General features: G+C 42.2%; 1 protein-coding gene across 1 annotated transcript in view; it reads left to right on the top strand.

Annotated features, from left to right (window-relative positions):
• The window catches only part of LOC117442982 (disks large-associated protein 1), a 69,901-nt gene that overhangs the window by 3,799 nt on the left and 51,286 nt on the right, over window positions 1–14,816 (top strand). The window contains 1 exon segment of the mRNA XM_071202528.1: window positions 4,111–4,325. Within this exon segment, the coding sequence (XP_071058629.1) occupies window positions 4,111–4,325 (215 nt within the window).

The following is a 14,816-nucleotide window of genomic DNA, read 5'->3' as shown; positions in this document are numbered from 1 at the left end:
CGAAGAAATCGCTGCATGTCGTCGGATGACATCTCTGGACTTGAGGGGTGTGCTCCAGGTCGTTACCAGCGTGAACTAGAGCTGTGTGGGTTGTCCGATCGCCCTTACAGACAGATGCAGATGTATGGAAAAACGAACCTTGAAAGTGGCCTTCATCGATTTTGGCTGCATCTACGTCTAACTTCTGGAAACACGGGGGGTATACTACGAAGCAGGATTTTCTCTTAGCGGCTAACTTCAGGGAAAACTCCGGCTTTCCGGTCCTACGAACTGGTTCTCTTTTTAGCAGGCTAGATCTCCATGGTAACTTATGCTTAGCGGCTAGCCTGCTCCGGACCAGGTTAGGTTGCAGGCTAAGAGCTCAACTCAGTGAAAGCACCGCCTGCTGACCAATCAGAGCTCAGTGTGCGGAGTTTAAAGCGATCAAGTCATATTACAGGAGAAAGGAAATACAGAAAAGCTGCCGTCGCAGGAAAGACGGCCGGCAGAAATCAGCGACTGTGTGAACGTGAACATGAATAGAATATCACCTCCATCTTCAGAGCAGTCTGACTGTTATAACATTAGCGTCAAGAAAGCACTTAAATAGCTGCCACAACATAAGTACACTGAGTGCAGACGTCGATGTGTCCCATTATCATTCATATCACTTCATAATGTATCACATATCTCCTGATCTGAGTCAGCTGAGCCGTGTCTGGCCGTGCAGCACTCACAGCGTCACAGACTGGATGCAGAAGTATTATTTTAAGCAACACATAAATTGACGAAATACTCGAGACAAATGTAATTGAAGTCAGATCGTGTCTTAGACGGGCAGTGATATCATAAACCTGTTAATGTACGCATTCAAACACTTGTTCTGTTCCCAGCTGTGTTCACCTTGCAGCTGCAGCTCTGAGGCTTTGATCCTGATCAAGAGTTTAAGTCATGGATGTTTAAAGTTTAACTTCTTCATTTTTGACTAGTATTAAAGTTCACTTTTCATTCAGGAAGTATGACGCTGCGCTGTCAGTGCGCTTCTCCATGTCTGTGATTGGTCGAATGCTCCAGATACCACCCTCATGTGAACGCGCACCTAACTAGATAGGACACGGCTGGCTGAGCGATCCACTTGATAACCAGCGTCGTAGTACAGTTTAGCGAGAGCGCGTATGTTTTGGATTAGGCCAACCGGCTAACTCAAACATATCCAGGTTAGGTTGAACCGGCTTCGTAGTACAGGCCCCTGGTGAACACCCCACTTGTCACAATAATATTATCATGCCGTTGCATACATGTGGTATTTTAGAGTTGACTAGATATTGATGAAGGCAATAGACTATGATATTCAGCTTGCACCTCGCGTGAAATGGCGGCTACCGGAAGTACGGTGTCGCACTCGGCCCAATACCCGTATGTGTGTGTGAAAGAATAGCAATGAATATCTGAAGTGCTTTGACAAAAAAAACATAAACATCAGCAGGAGAGGACTCTTTAAAGTAGAGACACTACACACTGATATACACCTGAACATCAGCAGGAGAGGACTCTTTAAAGTAGAGACACTACATACTGATATACACCTGAACATCAGCAGGAGAGGACTCTTTAAAGTAGAGACACTACATACTGATATACACCTGGACATCAGCAGGAGAGGACTCTTTAAAGTAGAGACACTACATACTGATATACACCTGGACATCAGCAGGAGAGGACTCTTTAAAGTAGAGACACTACATACTGATATACACCTGAATATCAGCAGGAGAGGACTCTTTAAAGTAGAGACCCTACATTCTGATATACACCTGAACATCAGCAGGAGAGGACTCTTTAAAGTAGAGACACTACGTACTGATATACACCTGAACATCAGCAGGAGAGGACTCTTTAAAGTAGAGACACTACATACTGATATACACCTGAACATCAGCAGGAGAGGACTCTTTAAAGTAGAGACGATACATACTGATATACACCTGAACATCAGCAGGAGAGGACTCTTTAAAGTAGAGACACTACATACTGATATACACCTGAACATCAGCAGGAGAGGACTCTTTAAAGTAGAGACACTACATACTGATATACACCTGAACATCAGCAGGAGAGGACTCTTTAAAGTAGAGACACTACACACTGATATACACCTGAACATCAGCAGGAGAGGACTCTTTAAAGTAGAGACACTACACACTGATATACACCTGAACATCAGCAGGAGAGGACTCTTTAAAGAAGAGACACTACGTACTGATATACACCTGAACATCAGCAGGAGAGGACTCTTTAAAGTAGAGACACTACGTACTGATATACACCTGAACATCAGCAGGAGAGGACTCTTTAAAGTAGAGACAATACATACTGATATACACCTGAACATCAGCAGGAGAGGACTCTTTAAAGTAGAGACACTACATACTGATATACACCTGAACATCAGCAGGAGAGGACTCTTTAAAGTAGAGACACTACATACTGATATACACCTGAACATCAGCAGGAGAGGACTCTTTAAAGTAGAGACACTACACACTGATATACACCTGAACATCAGCAGGAGAGGACTCTTTAAAGTAGAGACACTACACACTGATATACACCTGAACATCAGCAGGAGAGGACTCTTTAAAGTAGAGACACTACGTACTGATATACACCTGAACATCAGCAGGAGAGGACTCTTTAAAGTAGAGACACTACGTACTGATATACACCTGAACATCAGCAGGAGAGGACTCTTTAAAGTAGAGACACTACATACTGATATACACCTGAATATCAGCAGGAGAGGACTCTTTAAAGTAGAGACCCTACATTCTGATATACACCTGAACATCAGCAGGAGAGGACTCTTTAAAGTAGAGACACTACGTACTGATATACACCTGAACATCAGCAGGAGAGGACTCTTTAAAGTAGAGACACTACATACTGATATACACCTGAACATCAGCAGGAGAGGACTCTTTAAAGTAGAGACGATACATACTGATATACACCTGAACATCAGCAGGAGAGGACTCTTTAAAGTAGAGACACTACATACTGATATACACCTGAACATCAGCAGGAGAGGACTCTTTAAAGTAGAGACACTACATACTGATATACACCTGAACATCAGCAGGAGAGGACTCTTTAAAGTAGAGACACTACATACTGATATACACCTGAATATCAGCAGGAGAGGACTCTTTAAAGTAGAGACACTACATACTGATATACACCTGAACATCAGCAGGAGAGGACTCTTTAAAGTAGAGACACTACATACTGATGTACACCTGAACATCAGCAGGAGAGGACTCTTTAAAGTAGAGACACTACATACTGATCTGACCTCCTCACAGACCGGTGTTTCCCGAGGTGTCACGGCGGGCTCTCGTTGCCCCTGACACCAAACCCAGCTCTGTTTCCTGGTTACTCTCCGCTCTGCTGAATGATTCCCGCTCTGTCTCTCTTCTGTCACACACACACACACACACACACACACACACACACACACACACACACACACACACACACACACACACACACACACACACACACACACACACACACACACACACTCGTTTCTCTCACTTCAGAGCTGGTGCCTAACAGCCTCTCACGTTGAGTCTGCAGTGAACAAACCCCCCCTTTGTTTCTCTCTCTCTCTCCGTTAGAAATGGGCGAAAGCTTTTACCTCCTGTTATTCTTTAACTTCATTAGTGTGTGTGAAAAGTCAGACGAGCAGACGGGGGCCAGGGATCTCAACATTTGATTTCCTGCAGACAAAACGAGGCCTCCGGCGCTCAAAGGCTGATGGTATGATCCTGCATTTCTACACATTACGTCGCGCTGTGAGAAACGGTCATATCGGCGCAGGGAAGAAAACGATGCTCTCGTGTCTGGAGCCCCTTATCTTCCTTTTAGTATCATGTTTTATTGTTTTATGGTTCAGTGATAGAACTCTTTGTTTGTTTATACCTTGTGTTTAATTATGTTCCTCATGCGTTATTGTCCTTTTCTGCCATAAAGCACTTTGGGCCGCGTCCAGCGTGAAAGCGGCGATACAGTATCAATAACGTTTATTATATTGAATAAAGTGTATTGTTTATCTCCCCCTCCTCTCCACAGGTGCCTCAGGATGACTGGAGCGGCTTCTCTCCGCTGGGGAAGGACGATGAGATCCCGTGCCGGCGGATGCGCAGCGGCAGCTACATCAGAGCCATGGCCGAAGAAGACAGCGGAGACTCGGACTGCAGCCCGAAGCCGTCCCCAAAGGTTCAGGCGCGGCGGGCGAGTTACCTGAAGGCGACACAGCCCTCCCTCACCGAGATGACCACGCTCAAGTACGTTTTATATAAACTGATTATTTGTTCACATGTATATATATATGCACACATTAAGACATATAGCAGCCAGGTATATATTGCACAGTTATTACGGCATATATATATATATATATATATATATATATATATTGCACATAGTTGGATAGTTAATTAGATTTGACAGATGACGGGAATGAAAGGAAGAAAGTGGACAAAGAGATGGAGGTGATTCCGGACTCTCAGCTTTATTACCTGTTCTGTGTTTACACCTCACACACACACACACACACACACACACACACACACACACACACACACACACACACACACACACACACACACACACACACACACACACACACACACACACACACACACACACACACACACACACTTAACTTCACCGCTGGCCTTGGACTCTCCAGCACCAACACATCGAACAGACAAAGATTGAAAATACATAATCCCTGTCGAAGTGTCTTTGAAAGTGTAAAGCCAAGCTGTCATGATGTTCGGCGTGGGTTGAGAACATTTCAAGGATTTTCTCTTTTCTTCTGCAAGACATGAGGGTAAAAAGAACAACGTCATCCATCGAGAGATGTTTCTAGTTGCTATGACTTTCTCTGCTCAGCATGGACTCGTTCCTTCAGCGTGTCACATAGGTGTGTGTGCATGTAAACGGCCTGCAGAGGCTACATCCCCTCCATTGGACTCCTTTGTTTGCTAAGTCGGCGTAAAGAAGTTAATTCTTTGCCGAGTTATTTACAGGGCTGTAAGACATTTTGTATGTTTAAGAAAATGCATAAAGAAAGCGTAATTAAGTATGAAGTTGACTTTTGATGGTTTTATGTTTCAGTATTTGTAAGCAGCTGAAAGAATATTGCTTTTATTTGACTTTTCTATGGTTGTTTCATTTAGATTTCTTTCTAAGAAGGGCCGGTCAAATAAGATTCTCCCTGCTCCTTTCCACCATGCGCTATAACAAAAGAAACAAAACAACCAGTGTAAGTGTACATGTTTTGTTTTAAAATAACTGCCATGTGTGGAATAAACAAATAAATAAATAAGTCCCACAACATAGTGACATCGCCATGGAGACATGTCCCAGTAGAGACACTAAATACTCATTTAAAACCTAATATATTCTCTTTTAAACCAGTTGAACACAGACTGAAAGCACAGTGTGAAAAGGAGACATCAGCGGCTCCCTCCTCATTCTGTGTGTGTGTGTGTGTGTGTGTGTGTGTGTGTGTGTGTGTGTGTGTGTGTGTGTGTGTGTGTGTGTGTGTGTGTGTGTGTGTGTGTGTGTGTGTGTGTGTGTGTGCGACCCCCCACTGGTGTTCCTCTCTTCTCTGTATAGTACACAGTTTATCAGCCCCATGCTGATACATAACACTCGAGTCCCCAATTTCTCCAGTGTTTCAGTAAGATGGAAAATATTGTTGTTGTTTTTTTGTAATGAGTTAATATCATACTCAGACAGTTAGTGGAAAAACATGTGGATGAAGTAAAGGACCATTCGGATTTCTTCTACTTTGCAAGTTTTATCTAATTTCTATCACTTTATTTCAAAGTAAAACCAAAAGTGAGCACAGCTTAAATCTCCATAGTAATCTATAACTGCTGAAAAACGGTTTTGTGTTTTTGGTGCAGTGGTTAGAGCGTTGGTCATCAGATCAAGGGGCGTTGGGGAACTCCAGTTCGAAACCCGCCTCGGCCGCCGCTGCGTCAGGCCGTTGTGTCCTTGGGCAAGACACTCCTGTGGGTAGTGTCCACAGTCATGACATTTACCGTACTTTTCGGACTATAAACCGCGACTTTTTTCCCCATTTTTTTTGTACAGCTAACGGCCACTAGGGAACCTCCTAAATCTATGGATCTTACAGGTAAAATTAACCACCGTTAACTCTACGGGCTCTAGGACCGGTCCGCGCCCGCCACCTCTAAGCGGCCTCTAAGCGGCGGCAGGAAAAACTGGAGGCCGGAAAAGAGTGAGACAGGTAGCGCGCCAAAGTAAAAGTGGAACCGAGAGACAGAACGAGAGCAAGACAGACGGACAGTTTAGCTGCTGCGGCTTATATGCAGGTGCGCTTTATAGTCCGGAAAGTACGGTACATGTCTAATATGTGTAATGTGTAATTGTAAAGCACTTTGAGCACCTGTAAAACCGCTCTAATAAAAAATGTAATGCATTATTATTATTATTATTATTAAATGATGAATACTGCAAGTTAAGACAGGACAATTGTTTCTTTTAATCTGTATAATTGTTTTTATGTAGCTATGTTGAAGCAACACCCTTTGTTCAGTACAATGTTAGTATTACTAATTTCCAAAATGTAAGGAAAAGAATCTGATAATAAAAACAAGATTTAAGAAACAGAACTTCCAATTAATTTACTATAAATAAGATAAGATGAACCTTTATTAATCCCCGAGGGGAAATTCAGTTGTACAAAGCAGCAACAGGGTAAGCGTGAAAAAAAACAGTACAGCAAAGATTCACACAGATCAATAACATCTAAAATAAATAATAAATAACATAAAATCAAGGAAATAATGATAATAATAATAAAAGACTATGAAAATAGGAGATAAATACAAATAAGAGTAAAATAACTGTCAGCATATATACATATACATATTTGGTCATCATCTAAGTTATAAAGTGCGGAATAAGTTAAAGTGACAAGTTAACATGGGTTAAATTCTTCCTTACCCAAATGTAACAGGATATTCCTTCAAAAAATACAAATATACTTAAGTTGGCTCAAGTCATCTTACGTCATACGACTTAAAGGGGCCATATTCTGCTCATTTTCAGGTGTATATTTGTATTTAGTGCCTTTGCGTTGACATGTTTCCATGCTTTAAACAAGCCTATATAACACCTTACAGGAAAGAGGCTCTTTAATATTCAGCTTTGTTCATCCATATGTTTCCGAATCCATCCTGTGACCTTGCCAAGAGGACGATTGCTCCTCAGAAGATTTGTTTACTCTCACCCACTGCTAACCTGCCTCCTTATTAAAACACGGCGCACAGATAACGCATGCATTTAAATGGCCGCGATGTATTCCTGGCAGACAAACAAGCTCAGGAGAAAATGACATCCTTTCTTGTCCCCGAAACAATTTCTTTTTGCGGCAAATTCATTTATTCCTGGCCCAGATTTTATCCTGTTTCTTTTTACGTCTCAGCGAGAACAGACATCCTGAATAATGGGTTTGCCGTAATCACATCTTTGTCTTTTTCTGTCCTTCCCTCCCTCGAATCACAGTCATCACTTTAAAGGCTTTTATTGAGGCGATGACGAAGAGAAGGGGAGAAAGGAAGTGGAGGATAGGGACGGAGAAAACTGAGGATAAAACGGATCTGAGTGACAGGAAAGATGAGGTGAAGCAATCAAGGGGAAAATGATGGAGAAAACAGATTCCAGCATTCAAGGCTTGTATTGTCATGTGTACATTCAGTGTAGATATGTGAATGGAAATCTGACGTCCCAGGCTCCTCCTCCAACAATGCAACATGAATATATAGAACAAATAAAACAGATAACTCATTTCCTATTAGCCCCGGGCTGAGTTATTAAAGACCGTGGTACCGTTAAGCTCCGACGTTATCGGTCTTTTTATCGGTACTGGAGACATGTACAAGATATGTCATGTGTATTATTGCTACACACACATTATATTGGAGTTTTAGTGTCGCCAACTCCGTTTCTAATACGCAGAAAGACTGCAAAATGCGACTATGATTATTTTTAGTATTTTCGATCTTTCCAATCCAGACGAGAGATCTCTCTCTCTCCCGTCTGTGTGCGAGGGGGCGGGGCGGTTTACACACACGCAGCTGCTACATGCAGCAACACACACACACACACGGAGGAGACGGCGGAGAGAACGCGCTCCGAGGTGGTTAAACTTTACCCGTCTCGATGCTCGTTGCCTAAAGTGCAATAAGAGTTCAGCATGTCAGGGCGGCAACACGAGCTATTTGTCTAAACATTTATCAAAAGTGCTCCACATCCAGACGGAGGAATGCACCGGGTTCCACCGTCTCTCCAGCCGCTCTGTAGCCCGTCCACGAGGAACATTTCCACGTCAGGTGTTCTGTGTGCTAGCAGCAACACACGGAGTTAACTCAATGATACAAACATGGGTTAATGATTAGAGGAAACCGAGTTATTTATTTTGTTAAAGTCTCAGCTATTCTGTTTACAGTTCTGTCTTCAGATTATTTAATACCATTTGTTAAAACGTTGTTGTTTCTTTTGATGTGAAATATTATGTATTTAATTTAAATAGAAAGCAATGCTAGTTTTATTCACAATTTGTTTAGTTAGTTTACCTTATTTTTCTCTCCAAAAGAACCGATAAGAGTACCGCTAAAAGACCGGATCGATAAGCGGTATCGATAAAACCTTAACGATACCCATCCCTACTTAGCACGGTGAGAGACTTTGGTTTAGTGGATGTGTGTATCGCATCGTGGACAGTCCCCATTGATCACAACAAATAGTAAATGTTGCAGCTTTAGCCAACATTGATCATGTCCTCGGCCAGATGATAACGGACACCTTTTTAAAATCACAACACATCAACAGCTTAGTTATAAAGAAAGGATGAAAGACGACTAGATAAAGGCGAAAGGATAAAAGAGAACGATAAAATGCGTGTGTGAGAGAATCAGAATACCTTTATTTACAGATCAAATATAACAAGTAAATACAAATACAATAGAATGGAAATAGTGCAAGACGGACGAGGTTAAAAGCACACGACGAAAAGTCATATTTGGAGCGGAGCCAAAGACACGGCAGCCATTTCTCAAGATCCAGGATTACGGGAAGTGTCGCAGTTTGAATCAACCGAGGGCTTTGCCACCGACCCCTGGCGACGGAGAGGAACATGTATTCATTAATGTCACTTGTTCCTCAGACCCGGGGACACACTGAACTCCCCCCCTTCAGGTGATGCTGATTACAAGCGAGTGCTGCCATTCAAGTTCCCACAAAAGACGTAATTGCTGCTGCCGACAATCAGACCGCTGGGAAATCAGGAGGAGATGTGAAGGGAGATAATAGAGCGGGTAGATTCCTGCTTCACTTGACATGTCACAGACTACAGGAAGCATGTGGAGGATTCAAAGAGATCGCTGAGGGCTCAAATGTACAGATGTACCTTTTCATTTCCTCAGTTGAACTATAAGTGTAGAGAGCACGAGGAAGAAAATGTGTCTTCTTCTGCTGTTCCCTTTACTGTTTACTTCCTGTCTGTCTTCTTCTACTGTTCCCTTTAGTGTTTACTTCCTGTATGTCGTCTTCTTCTGCTGTTCCCTTTAGTGTTTACTTCCTATCTATCTTCTTCTGCTGTTCCCTTTACTGTTTACTTCCTGTATGTCGTCTTCTTCTGTTGTTCCCTTTAGTGTTTACTTCCTGTCTGTCTTCTTCTACTGTTCCCTTTAGTGTTTACTTCCTGTCTTCTGTTGTTTCCGTTAGTGTTTACTTCCTCTCTGTCTTCTTCTACTGTTCCCTTTAGTGTTTACTTCCTGTATGTCGTCTTCTTCTGCTGTTCCCTTTAGTGTTTACTTCCTATCTATCTTCTTCTGCTGTTCCCTTTAGTGTTCACTTCCTATCTTCTGCTGTTCCCTTTAGTGTTCACTTCCTATCTTCTGCTGTTCCCTTTAGTGTTTACTTCCTGTCTGTCTTCTTCTGTTGTTCCCTTTAGTGTTTACTTCCTGTCTGTCTTCTTCTGCTGTTCCCTTTAGTGTTCACTTCCTATCTTCTGCTGTTCCCTTTAGTGTTCACTTCCCTATCTTCTGCTGTTCCCTTTAGTGTTTACTTCCTGTCTGTCTTCTTCTGCTGTTCCCTTTAGTGTTTACTTCCTGTCTTCTGTTGTTCCCGTTAGTGTTTACTTCCTGTCTTCTGTTGTTCCCGTTAGTGTTTACTTCCTATCTATCTTCTTCTGCTGTTCCCTTTAGTGTTTACTTCCTGTCTTCTGTTGTTCCCGTTAGTGTTTACTTCCTATCTATCTTCTTCTGCTGTTCCCTTTAGTGTTTACTTCCTGTCTTCTGTTGTTCCCGTTAGTGTTTACTTCCTGTCTGTCTTCTTCTGCTGTTCCCGTTAGTGTTTACTTCCTGTCCATCTTCTTCTGCGGTTCCCTTTAGTGTTTACTTCCTCTCCGTCTTCTTCTGCTGTTCCCTTTAGTGTTTACTTCCTGTCCATCTTCTTCTGCGGTTCCCTTTAGTGTTACTTCCTGTATGTCTTCTTCTGCTGTTCCCTTTTAGTGTTTACTTCCTGTCTTCTGTTGTTCCCGTTAGTGTTTACTTCCTGTCTGTCTTCTTCTGCTGTTCCCTTAGTGTTTACTTCCTGTCTTCTGTTGTTCCCGTTAGTGTTTACTTTCTGTCTTCTGTTGTTCCCGTTAGTGTTTACTTCCTGTCTGTCTTCTTCTGCTGTTCCCTTTAGTGTTTACTTCCTGTCCATCTTCTTCTGCGGTTCCCTTTAGTGTTTACTCCTCTCCGTCTTCTTTCTGCTGTTCCCTTAGTGTTTACTTCCTCTCCGTCTTCTTCTGCTGTTCCCTTTAGTGTTTACTTCCTGTATGTCTTCTTCTGATGTTCCCTTAAGTGTTTACTTTCTGTCTTCTGCTGTTCCCTTTAGTGTTTACTTCCTCTCCATCTTCTTCAACTGTCCCCTTTAGTGTTTACTTCCCTGTATGTCTTCTTCTGCTGTTCCTTTAGTGTTTCTTCCTGTCTTCTGTTGTTCCCGTTAGTGTTTACTTCCTCTCGGTCTTCTTCTGCTGTTACCTTACGTGTTTACTTCCTGTCTTCTACTGTTCCCTTAAGTGTTTACTTCCTGTCTGTCTTCTTCTAATGTTCCCTTAAGTGTTTACTTCCTGTCTGTCTTCTACTACTGTTCCCTTAAGTGTTTACTTCCTGTCTGTCTTCTTCTACTGTTCCCTTAAGTGTTTACTTCCTGTCTGTCTTCTTCTAATGTTCCCTTAAGTGTTTACTTCCTGTCTTCTGTTGTTTCCCGTTAGTGTTTACTTCTCTCCGTCTTTCTTCTGCTGTTCCCTTTAGTGTTTACTTCCTCTCCGTCTTCTTCTGCTGTTCCATTTAGTGTTTACTTCCTGTATGTCTTCTTCTGCTGTTTCCCTTTGTGTTTTACTTCCTCTCCATCTTCTTCTACTTTCCCTTTAGTGTTACTTCCTGTATGTCTTCTTCTGCTGTTCCCTTTAGTGTTTACTTCCTGTCTTCTGTTGTTTCCCGTTAGTGTTACTTCCTGTCTTCTGTTCTGTTTCCCTTTAGTGTTTACGTTCCTGTCTTCTGTTGTTCCCTTTAGTGTTTAATTCCTCTCTGTCTTCTTCTGTTGTTACCTTACGTGTTTACTTCCTGTCTTCTGCTGTTCCCCTTTAGTGTGTACTTCCTGCCTTCGGTGTTCCCGTTAGTGTTTACTTCCTGTCTTCTGTTGTTCCCTTTAGTGTTTACTTCTTGTCTTCTGTTGTTCCCTTTAGTGTTTACTTCCTCTCGGTCTTCTTATGTTGTTACCGTTACGTGTTTACTTCCTGTCTTCTGATGTTCCCTTTAGTGTTTACTTCCTGTCTTCTTCTGTTCCCTTTAGTGTTTACGTCCTGTTCTTCTTCTGTTCCCTTAAGTGTTTACTTCCTGTCTGTCTTCTTCTGCTGTTCCCTTTAGTGTTTACTTCCTGTCTGTCTCTTCTGCTGTTCCTTTAGTGTTTACTTCCTGTTTCTGTCTTTCTTCTGCTGTTCCCTTAAGTGTTTACTTCCTGTCTGTCTTCTTCTACTGTTCCCTTAGTGTTTACTTCCTGGTCCTGTCTTCTCTTCTTTCTTCTGCTGTTCCCATTAAGTGTTTACTTCCTGTCTGTCTTCTTCTTCTGCTGTTCCATTAGTGTTTTACTTCCTCTCTGTCTTCTTCTACGGTTCCCTTTAGTGTTTACTTCCTCTCTGTCTTCTTCTTGCTGTTCCCTTTAGTGTTACTTCCTGTCTATCTTCTTCTGTTGTTCCCTTACGTGTTTACTTTCATGTCCTTCTGCTGTTTCCTTTAGTGTTTACTTCCTGTCTTTCTTCTTCTGTTGTTCCCTTAGTGTTTACTTCCTCTCTGTCTTCTTCTACTGTTCCCTTTAATGTTTACTTCCTGTCTGTCTTCTTCTACTGTTTCCCTTTAGTGTTTACTTCCTGTCTGTCTTCTTCTACTGTTCCCTTTAATGTTTACTTCCTGTCTGTCTTCTTCTGCTGTTCTATTTAATGTTTACTTCCTGTCTCTATTCTTCTGTTGTTGTTTTTTTTGCCATAGTTGACGTTAAATTGACCGGACATCTTTCTGCGTATGATATGACTTCACCTAGTCCCTATATCCTCCAAAGCAAAAAAGCAGACCTTGTGAATGTCCAAATTGACCAATCAGAATGGAGAATTCAACTAAACCCTGTAATACATATCCGTGTTGTGTTTACATTGGACCACTTGGATAGGAAACCTGATATATTACAATAGAGGAATTGGTTTGCTAAAACAAATAACTATTAACCCCTGAAAGCTTCGATACAGAATCTTTCTGTAGATTCTGCTCAATATAAAAAGCCTCGAGGACTACAAGGGGGTGCATTTTAATATTATAAAATTCCCAACTCACTTCCTTTATTCCCATCTCAATCTGTCCTTCCAGTGCTCCGTCTTCCTCCGCCGCATTCTTCCATCCAAGAATGAGTAATCTAGTTTGTCTCGCTGCGCTAACCACACTCTATTTCAGGGCGGGAATACATAATTAAGCAGACCTGACCTGAAGCAGAAAGTTATGAGTTGTGCGTTGTGTGTGTGTGTGTGCGCGTGTGTGTCTGTGTGTGTGTACTTTTAATATACTAACAAGTGAAAGTCAGACGCAGAGATATTGAATTTTGAGAGCAGGCTTTTAATCTGTCTTGTTTTCGGTTTACTAGGCCACGATGTTCATTAAGAGGAAAGTAATTCAGATTTTTAGGTTTCATTTCCCCTGATTAATGAATTGTTTAGCAGGCATCCAACTGTTACATAACACACACACACACACACACACACACACACACACACACACACACACACACACACACACACACACACCACACACACACCACACACACACACACACACACACACACACACACACACACACACACACACACACACACACTTACATAGCATGCTGAGTGCTCAGATTGGAGGCAGGTGAGAGATAATGAGACACCTATTCATCTTCTGTGTGTGTGTGTGTGTGTGTGTGTGTTGTGTGTGTGTGTGTGTGTGTGTGTTGTGTGTGTGTGTGTGTGTGTGTGTGTGTGTGTGTGTGTGTGTGTGTTTTCATGTGGAAGATGTTAGATGTATACACCTCACACACACACAGTTCCCCCCCCCTGTTTCTCACACATGTATGCTTCCCTTAAAGTGTGTGAGAGCTTGCTTACAAGGTGCCTCAAGGACAGACTGCCTAAGCTACTGCCGCTGCTTCTCAACACTCCTGCGCTTGTTGATTAGATAACGGTGTCTCCTCGAGCAATTGTGGATTGATCCGTATCTTCGGGTTCACACACACTGCCAAGTACTTTACAGATACCTTCTCTCATTCTCTTTTTATCGCGTAATCTCTCTTGTTTCCACTTCAGGAGAGGACTCTTTAAAGTAGAGACACTACATACTGATATACACCTGAACATCAGCAGGAGAGGACTCTTTAAAGTAGAGGCACTACATACTGATATACACCTGAACATCAGCAGGAGAGGACTCTTTAAAGTAGAGGCACTACATACTGATATACACCTGAGCATCAGCAGGAGAGGACTCTTTAAAGTAGAGGCACTACATACTGATATACACCTGAACATCAGCAGGAGAGGACTCTTTAAAGTAGAGACACTACATACTGATATACACCTGAACATCAGCAGGAGAGGACTCTTTAAAGTAGAGACACTACATACTGATATACACCTGAACATCAGCAGGAGAGGACTCTTTAAAGTAGAGGCACTACATACTGATATACACCTGAACATCAGCAGGAGAGGACTCTTTAAAGTAGAGACACTACCTACTGATATACACCTGAACATCAGCAGGAGAGGACTCTTTAAAGTAGAGACACTACATACTGATATACACCTGAACATCAGCAGGAGAGGACTCTTTAAAGTAGAGACACTACATACTGATACACACCTGAACATCAGCAGGAGAGGACTCTTTAAAGTAGAGACACTACATACTGATATACACCTGAACATCAGCAGGAGAGGACTCTTTAAAGTAGAGACACTACATACTGATATACACCTGAACATCAGCAGGAGAGGACTCTTTAAAGTAGAGACACTACATACTGATACACACCTGAACATCAGCAGGAGAGGACTCTTTAAAGTAGAGACACTACATACTGATATACACCTGAACATCAGCAGGAGAGGACTCTTTAAAGTAGAGACACTACATACTGATATACACCTGAACATCAGCAGGA

The sequence above is a fragment of the Pseudochaenichthys georgianus genome, unplaced genomic scaffold (assembly GCF_902827115.2).
Source record: "Pseudochaenichthys georgianus unplaced genomic scaffold, fPseGeo1.2 scaffold_517_arrow_ctg1, whole genome shotgun sequence".
Lineage (NCBI taxonomy): Eukaryota > Metazoa > Chordata > Actinopteri > Perciformes > Channichthyidae > Pseudochaenichthys > Pseudochaenichthys georgianus.
This window is presented reverse-complemented; position numbering and strand designations above follow the sequence as displayed.